Below are 8127 nucleotides of genomic sequence, written 5' to 3'. Positions count from 1 at the left end.
CCACGACCAATAAAGGCCCAGTTTAAAGCGCCTCGTACTCTGCTTTTTTTTTTCCTTGCACCGGCACTGCGCATGCCGCATTCAAATGTTGGGAGTGGTGGGCTCCGACGTGTGTGCATGGAAATATGATAGGTGAGACGGGGGGGTTCGAAGGAATGGCGCCCGGGATAGGGGTTGAATATCTTGACGCGAAGTTATGATAGGGGCTCAGACGTTTTGCAACAGAATGGCGTCCGAGATGGATTTCTGTATCGTTCTATTACGATGTTGCTTCTATGAGAATTCCTTAGACGAATGAAATTGAACCCTGATCAACTCTTACGAACGTTCGATTCGATAAACAAACATGTCCGCCTATTATCGCACTTTCGATACGCTCACCATTATGACGCATTATTGATCGAGTTTGAATATATTATACAACGAGAAGAAATAGTACGCATAATAAAGCTATTGTTCGAGAGACCATCGAACCAAGCAGTTTTAATCCATAAAAGTACTTACCCACCTGCTGTTAGTCGGAGAATCATCGGACCGTGTAAAGGTATCTCGATCAAGGAGCTGCTCCAAAAGTACGACGATACGTAGGAGTGAAAACTAGGACCCACAGGTTACTCACATTTCACCAATCATTTTTCTATAGACACCAGAGATTGAGTCTAATCATTAAAGTATTCCAGACTTAAGAGATGAGTTTAATATAGTTAACTTACCACTAATTGACAAACGTTGGAAGCTAAACGATTTCCCGCCTTCGAGTAAGACAATAAACTTCGATATCATCGATTCAAGATGTACGATCATTAGCGTTTCAGTTGCCCTCCTCTATAAGAAAAGCGCCACACGTGACAGTTATCGGAATTAATCGTATGCAGTCGCGTTTCCTATTTACATGAAAGTCCTGCTAGAGGACGATCCACGCCCACCTCGTAATCACGTGATCGATGCTCGCTACTTTCATACAGGAAATCTTGGAAACATGGATACCAATTCTTGACGGTGAAATCCGTGGAAAGGCCCTAATCGGCATCGCGATATCGACGACAGAGGGGATAGAGAGAGCATCGGATTGGCCGCTTTTCTCTCATATGCAAATGCATTCACCTTCTCTCCCTCTGAGCGTGGTTTCGTGTTGCAGCAGTAGTAGCCGGTACACGCGAGGTAAAAAGGCGCGCTCGCGTTCGCGAGCAGAGAACTCGCCTTTCCTTTGCCGGGCGGAGCCGCGCGTGATCCGCGTTCCTTCGCGATTGGAGGCTCCATTCCCCACCGACGCTTCTCGTTTCCCCACCAGCACAAGCGTCCAGGCGTCCGTCCGCTGCTCTCCGTTTCGGTCTTCGCTCTTCGTCCTACTATCCGCCGTTCGGTTCGAGCTTCGTATCGTTCGGTCTCTTTCGTTCCTCAAGCAACTCCCCCACTTCAGGTTCGACGGTCTTCGTACGCGTTCGCGGTTCCCCGTGGCCGGTAGGCGGCCGACCGGGCGTACGTGGGCCCTCTAGTGTAGCTGCACACATGCACGCGACAGCATCTGATCGCCGTACCAGCCGTCGCAGCCGTAGCTGCTACCGTCGTAGCTCGTCGCGGATGCTTGTGTGCCTACGATAAAACGATACTTTACTCTTTCCACGATCACGCCCCGGCTCCGTTTCGCGAAGGGAAAAGCTGACGCGCAACCGTGTTTAACTCATGACGGAACAATCCTGGCACGTGTCGTTCGTGGCTCCACCGCAGATATTGCGAACGTCGGAAGTGACGCACAGTGATACCGAGTGACAGTTTCCATGAGAATTCACACATTCTAGTTGATCTACGATCGAACATGCTCGTATCAATCCTGGACGTTGTGTTTGGACGCGCGGGTGACAGTTGACAGAGACATTACCGGTAAACTTCCCGGCGAGCACGGTTTTCGCGGCAAAAATGCGACAGTGAAGAAACAGCTGACAGTTGGCGCTAGTGAGGAATTAGAAATCAGCGCGGTCGTTTCGTGTTTGACAGTCGTATCGGATGACAGGTGAATACCACGGGAAGCGAGGCCAGGAACTATGCGATCGTAGCGACGATACGTTTGTCACGCTATTCCATCTAATAACTAGGTGCATCGAGGAGTGCTCGTTTAATCGCCGCGAAGGATAATCCGTGAAAACAGCGAGTGACTAGAGAACCGGTGACCGCGTTGGACTTGGAGTACGTTCGCAACGTGTCGAAGGAACATATCTGTGCGCGTATACAAGTGTAGTGTTTCCGTAGGAATATTGTGATATCGAAGGATAACTTTAATATTAGTAAGCAAAGACGTTATTCTCCAAGATATCTGGTAACGTTGTGGACAAGGTGAATGCAGCGTAACGCCTCCGTTACTCTATCCACGACGGATCAAAAGTGTAATAAAAGTTCTGGCAAATAGACGGGTGTTTTTTCATTTTATCTATCGCGGGAAGAATACAGAAGCGAGTCTCGTTCGACAAGGTGAGCCAGCAGGTGACCACGTTGGATCTCGCGGCGTTGGCTGCTTACGGGGGCGTTTCGGGACCCAGGGTCGCGGTGGCGGGCACCGGGGTCCTCGCGCTACCCGGCCTGATACCCGATAAGGGTTTATCATCGCCCGGAGGACAGTCGAAAACAAAGTCCGCAGGGCTGGCGGGCCTCGACAGCGAGGCGGTACGCCGGTGGGTCGCCGAGGCCGCGCGGACCGTCCGGCAAATTCCGCCTCCGGTTGTCGTACCATCGAGTTCGCAACAGCAACATCATCAACATCAATCCCAACAAACATCGCAACCTCACAGACAGCAGCAGCAGCAGCAGCAGCAGCAGCAGCATCATTCCAGCCATCGGCAACGTCAAGAGCCTAGCCCACCCTCGGTGGGAACATCCCCTTTCGTTTTGCCATCGATGACGCAGACCCCCAGCATGCATCTGCTGGAGAACAACAACCTGGTCGAGGTTGCGATGGCTCAGCAGCAACAGTCTCAACAGCAGATGCAGATGCAACAACAGAAACAGAAACAGACCAGCCCGACCAACAACAACACCATAGAAGCTTGGAGATCGATCCAAGGTGGACACCAATGGTGGAGTCCACCGAGTAGCGTTCATCAGGAGCAACAACAGCAAGTATCGCCGATCGTGCAACCGGTCGTTCAGCCGCAAAGTTTAATCGTTGGCTCTGTATGCGGGCAAGCACAGAGACAACAGTCGTCTCAGTTACAATCGGAGATCGATCAACCGTTGGACTTTTCGGTCGGTTCCCTTCAACAGCAAAGGCTGCATTCACGCGTAAGGACTATACACGAGAGACTGCAGGGTAGGATACACGACAACAACAACGGCACCGCAAGCGGACAGAAGATGATGAGAGGCACGGCTAGTAGGAGAAGTTACAGCCCTAGCGAGGCCAGCAGCAGCAGCAGCGAGGACGAAGGAGTGTCCACCGGTGGCAGCCCTACCGGACCACTGCGGGGCACCGAGAACGGTGAGTCGGAATTACATGCAAATACCTTATCGCCTGGCATTATTCATTTTTCGTGGAACAGATGGTAACACCGTGACGAGCGTGTGCGACGATAACTCCGGATGACGCAACGTATTGTACAATCGTGCGCGGATTAAGACTGGGGCAATAGGCTTCAGACCTGTAATTTAATGTTGCTAATTTTGCATCCGCTTGCGCAACTATTTAATCAATTTACCTGGGGAACTTTCGTTTCTCTTGCTGCTTGGTACACGATAGTTGTTTGAAATAGGATTAGGTAAATAGTCTACTTAAATATGTAGTCGGATTAATAGCCTCAAGGTTCGTAGCGGGTACACATTGAGAAGATAAAATTTCCTACATTTTTCAGAATATTAAATACCCGAATGTTGAAAAATATCCTTAATTATTGCATACGCGTGTACTTATCAGACTCTTGATGTGATCGATCACGTTATGCATTAATGTTCAAACAATGTCACGTTACTGATTAATAATAATTCCAGCTGTATTAATAATTACATTTACGAATTTATTGCGTTCATTAATTTATTGAGTTAATGAAGAAATTGAATTTGCCATCTACTTTGCCGTAGACAAATTTTCTTACAAATATTCTGAAGAATATTTCTCTCGCAACGCGAAAGGGTTGGTTCGTCAACGAAAGCGAGAGATTCAGGGATAAACGAACGCGTGCGTCATGCCAGTCGCTATTTGTCGATGGGTAACACAGGGAACCGAGTTGGTGGATTTTGGGGTGGAAAAATCGTGGCTAGCGTTTCGTTTGATCCTTCAGCTGTCAATGAAGGTTCCCTGTACATATATTCACCACCCCCGCACCACCTTGCCGTGGTCTTTTGTTGGCCAGAAACGGTCTGGTATTGTCGGTGCTCATTGTGCGTTCGCTCGATTGCGATGCAAGGATGCAACGCAACCCTCGGCGAACGGTGCTTTACCTGAAACGAGGAACGAGCGGGTTTCCTCGGTTCGCGCTTCCATACGCAAAACGCGTTCGCCAATTCTGGCATGCGTTTTACGATGGGAAGGTAAATTCCCTTTTAGAAGAGGTTCGTTTCGCTCCGCGTTCCTCGCTCGCCGTGACCGTGCAACAGCCTGCACGATTCCCCTTGGCGATAAGAGGGAATTCTTCTTGGATAAATTCGTGCAACGTATCGTTTCGCGAGTCTACCAGGTAATAAAGAATATTTGTATTAAGGGAACGTAATTAGCTCGAGAAAAGAGAAAAGGTTTCGCTCAAGTCGCGCGCGAATCGCTGTTCCGTTTACCGTGGAAAAAAAAAGAATTACGCGAGGAAAGATTGAGACCCGTACAGTTTTTACAATTTTCCTTATAAAACTTTCCCACCCTATACGCGTATGTATCAAGTCGTTATCGAAGCGATAGCATCGTTATTTAGTGGAAAATGGAATAATGGTAGTTCGACGAGCGCCACTCGTCCGTAATCGTGCTTATCTAAAAATGAAATCTGCGTTTAAGCCTGATTAAAGTGTGTCGGTAATTTGCGCCTTATTAAACGTATGAGTCATACGAAAATTCGAGTTTTCGACCCGTATGTATGAGTGTGCTTTTTCCGGGCAAACGTCATTAATATCTTGGCCCTGGTCGATTTTGATCGGTCGAAATTGGAGACCATGACACATAGAGTATTTTCGTCATAGATATCGTTACGTGGTTCAGGTGCAATATTGTAGGTCAACCACTGTGTTATTAATAAAGTGTAGCTCGAATCGGTATCGCTCGTCTCGAATCATGATTTTATCTAGAATTCATTGGAAGTGATTTTGAATTCGTACGATTGAAACGATGGACACGTGGAGGGTAACGAAGTCGGATAAAACTATCGTAGAAGAAACCGTTTGCCTCGATTTCGACACCGTTTCGCTGATAAAACCTCCACGAATGGAGGCTGAAAGGAAAAAGAATTCTCGAGCACCGTCGACTCCGGTTTGCCGACGATAAGCCGCTGATTATTCCGTAAAAACTAAATATTATTGTATTTATACCTGCCGATGCGACCACGGTTATCTTTCGTGTTTATTATCGCGGCGTAATGTGTCGCGAGCCGCGATAACGCGAATATAAGAATGATCGTAATTAAAATGATACCAGCGTCGATCATTATCTGATTTTAAACAGCCGGATCTTTTATTAGTTTCAATAAAATGCAAGGCAAACAACGCTGATAAGCGCATCCTCGGCTCGTAACATGTTGCAAACGCGTTAACAGCGAGGTTGAAAAATAATATAAAATATAATTATCCCAGTCATCGTTGCAAAAGTGTACTCGTAATTTATTACATAGATGAAATAGAGCAACTATGTAAGTATGTATCATCCGTTTCGATAAAACGATAATCGCCAATCCGAGGGAAGAAAAATGAATAAAAAGGTACATATTGTTATCATTGATTTCGCGTCATCGATAACAGCGCTCTGGAGTACATTAACGATTAATCCACTGGGCAATTATCGAGCTCTTACCTGTTGGACATCGTTGCGCGCGTGTGTGCGTAGCCGATCGAGTCTACATAATTGCACTAATGTTAAGAAAGAAAGAAGAAAAAAAAAATTGAAATGCACCGGCAAACAAACGACGTGGTCGGGCCGGTGAAAAATGTTAACCGATATCGTATCTGTCGATAAGATGTTAGAGCTCTAAGGCTTGTTTGAATAAATATTCCACGTAAGCGCGTGATCGTAAGCACGGTTATTTTCGATGAGCAACGCAATACTACGAAAAAAAAAAGCATTTTTGAAGTGAAATCGTAGAGTGCTCCAGATAATGGCCGCCTTATATAACGTTAATTACCGAACACTCGGTTTAGAACAATTTCAAACGAGTTTATTTATCATAGCTTAACATAGTTTTCAGCGCAAGAGTACACGGCTCGTCCTTTTGCAATTTTCACAGGAATAAAGGACTCGGGGTTGTTCGACCTTGTCCACGGTGTTCGTGGATTACACCGTAGCAGGGAAAACGTAATTACTTTCATCGTGGTCGGTCCCCTCTTCTTCTCGTCCTGTGCTAATATATGTTCGATACGGAGGGAATATAATTAATCCTGGCAAGAAAACACGCGCAGGACCGTGCACCTTGTTGTAGCTATATCGAAGATACCCGATTGCGGTTCACCAGGCCCTACGGACCTGTTCCTCCGCCGGGATCCTCTCTTCGTGTATTACGGTGTAACGTGATACGTGTTTGATTCTATGTTATTTACGAGCAGGTGTGCCGCGCAACAATGTTTATCACATAATTAGATTCTATGCTCGAGCAATCTCTATCGCGCGTCAGTGAGCCGCGAGCTTCGTAGCTGGAAATAACGTTTCACGCTGAATGACCCCCACGTTCGATAACAATAATTTTCTTCGATACGCTCTCCATATTGATTTCATACCTCGCCTGTCCTGTACGTGTCCGTCTTCGCTTTTACCTCGCGTCCATGTCGCATTCCTCCTTTATTCTATTCTACTCTTCATCTCGTTGCTCGATGCTTCAGGGACATCTTTCAAACATTGTCCCGAGGTAAATTTAAAGAATCTTTTATTCAGACGTTTGGGGTAATTCCATTGCATCTGATATAGAACATACATTAATGATTTTCGATAAGTTTCCGATCATTTTATTCCTGGTATAACGAGATAAGAATCGTCGATCGATCGGCGACTCTGCAATTTTCGCTAATTATACACCGCGCGGTACCAATCGTGTTCAATTAATTATGATAATACCCGATGATAAATAAATCACATCTGGAGTTGTATCGGACACTTTATTACAGTTTCATTACCGATCTATCGTCGACTAGACACTGTAAATTCAAATTTTACGTAAATTCCTAATGGAGAACAGTTCGTCGACGCTTTGAAGTTGCTTCTTTTACGGAGGAGAGCAAGGCGAGTAATTATTGGAAAGGGGCTGCATCGTGATCGTTGGTTCGTTAGCGAAATCTTGCAAGAAAGAGAGTCGTTGGAGAGGCTCTCTCGGCGGCCGTCGGATCACTCGCGTGCGGAAAATTAGACGGCTCCATTCCGATTCGTGAGAGTACTCACGGTTCTCTTTCGTTTCGTGGCTTCGTCCATGATCCTTGCTGATATTCGAGTTTCGTGCGCCGACGACAGTTCCCCGAACTCGTTTCCTCCGAAACGAACTCGAAGAAACATCATTGGCCACCACTTTCATTCCTCTTCCGTTTGCTCAATCCTTTCGTTCCCGAAGAGTTTGGTCGGCGGTGGTCCCGAATCAATCTCGGGAACTTAACGAACGAGTTGCTTAGATCGTTTCTTTTAATGATCACCGAAAATGATGTTTCGTTTCCGTTACATTCTATGAAATAATATTTTTGTATTGAAACAGGATACTGTTCGTGTAATGTTTGTTATTGTATCACTTGAAACGACAGACATTTGTTGACTCTGTCTTTTACAGAGATTAACTTCGTGTTATGCTCTATTAAAGCATAAGATAAAATAAAGAAAAGCAAGCATTGGAAGTTAAAATATTTTGTATTTTGATTCCTGTTCTTACACCTGATTATTCGTGGTCTTATTTCGGAGTTTTTTGCTGAAAAAAGTTATAAAGCAAAGAGATTGAAAACGAGAATAGAAAAGGGAGAAAAGGAGAATCGCGTTTGTTG

The 8127-nt window shown here is 45.9% G+C and overlaps 2 protein-coding genes across 6 annotated transcripts in view; one reads left to right on the top strand and one right to left on the bottom strand.

The window, feature by feature from the left end:
- Positions 1-1100: 1100 nt before the first annotated feature.
- LOC114877920 lies at positions 1101-1794 on the bottom strand. Its single transcript, XM_046285123.1, is given in 6 exon segments — positions 1101-1208; positions 1210-1251; positions 1253-1447; positions 1449-1601; positions 1604-1659; positions 1764-1794. Coding segments are annotated over 6 exon segments (585 nt in total).
- The window catches only part of LOC114878099 (POU domain, class 2, transcription factor 1-like), a 91762-nt gene continuing 85058 nt past the window's right edge, over positions 1424-8127 (top strand). For 2 of the 5 annotated variants that reach the window (XM_046285069.1, XM_029191513.2), the window contains exon 1: positions 1432-3469. In XM_046285069.1, coding sequence (XP_046141025.1) covers positions 2890-3469 — 580 coding nt within the window. In that variant the 5' untranslated portion in view covers positions 1432-2889. Of the gene's footprint in view, positions 3470-8127 lie in introns of all 5 variants that reach the window. The other 3 variants (XM_046285068.1, XR_006829278.1, XM_029191524.2) reach the window with 3 other exon arrangements.

This window comes from Osmia bicornis, chromosome 3 (assembly GCF_907164935.1).
Source record: "Osmia bicornis bicornis chromosome 3, iOsmBic2.1, whole genome shotgun sequence".
In the NCBI taxonomy this organism is placed as follows: domain Eukaryota; kingdom Metazoa; phylum Arthropoda; class Insecta; order Hymenoptera; family Megachilidae; genus Osmia; species Osmia bicornis.
The sequence above is the reverse complement of the archived record's forward strand: the minus strand, read 5'-3'. Positions and strand labels throughout refer to the sequence as shown.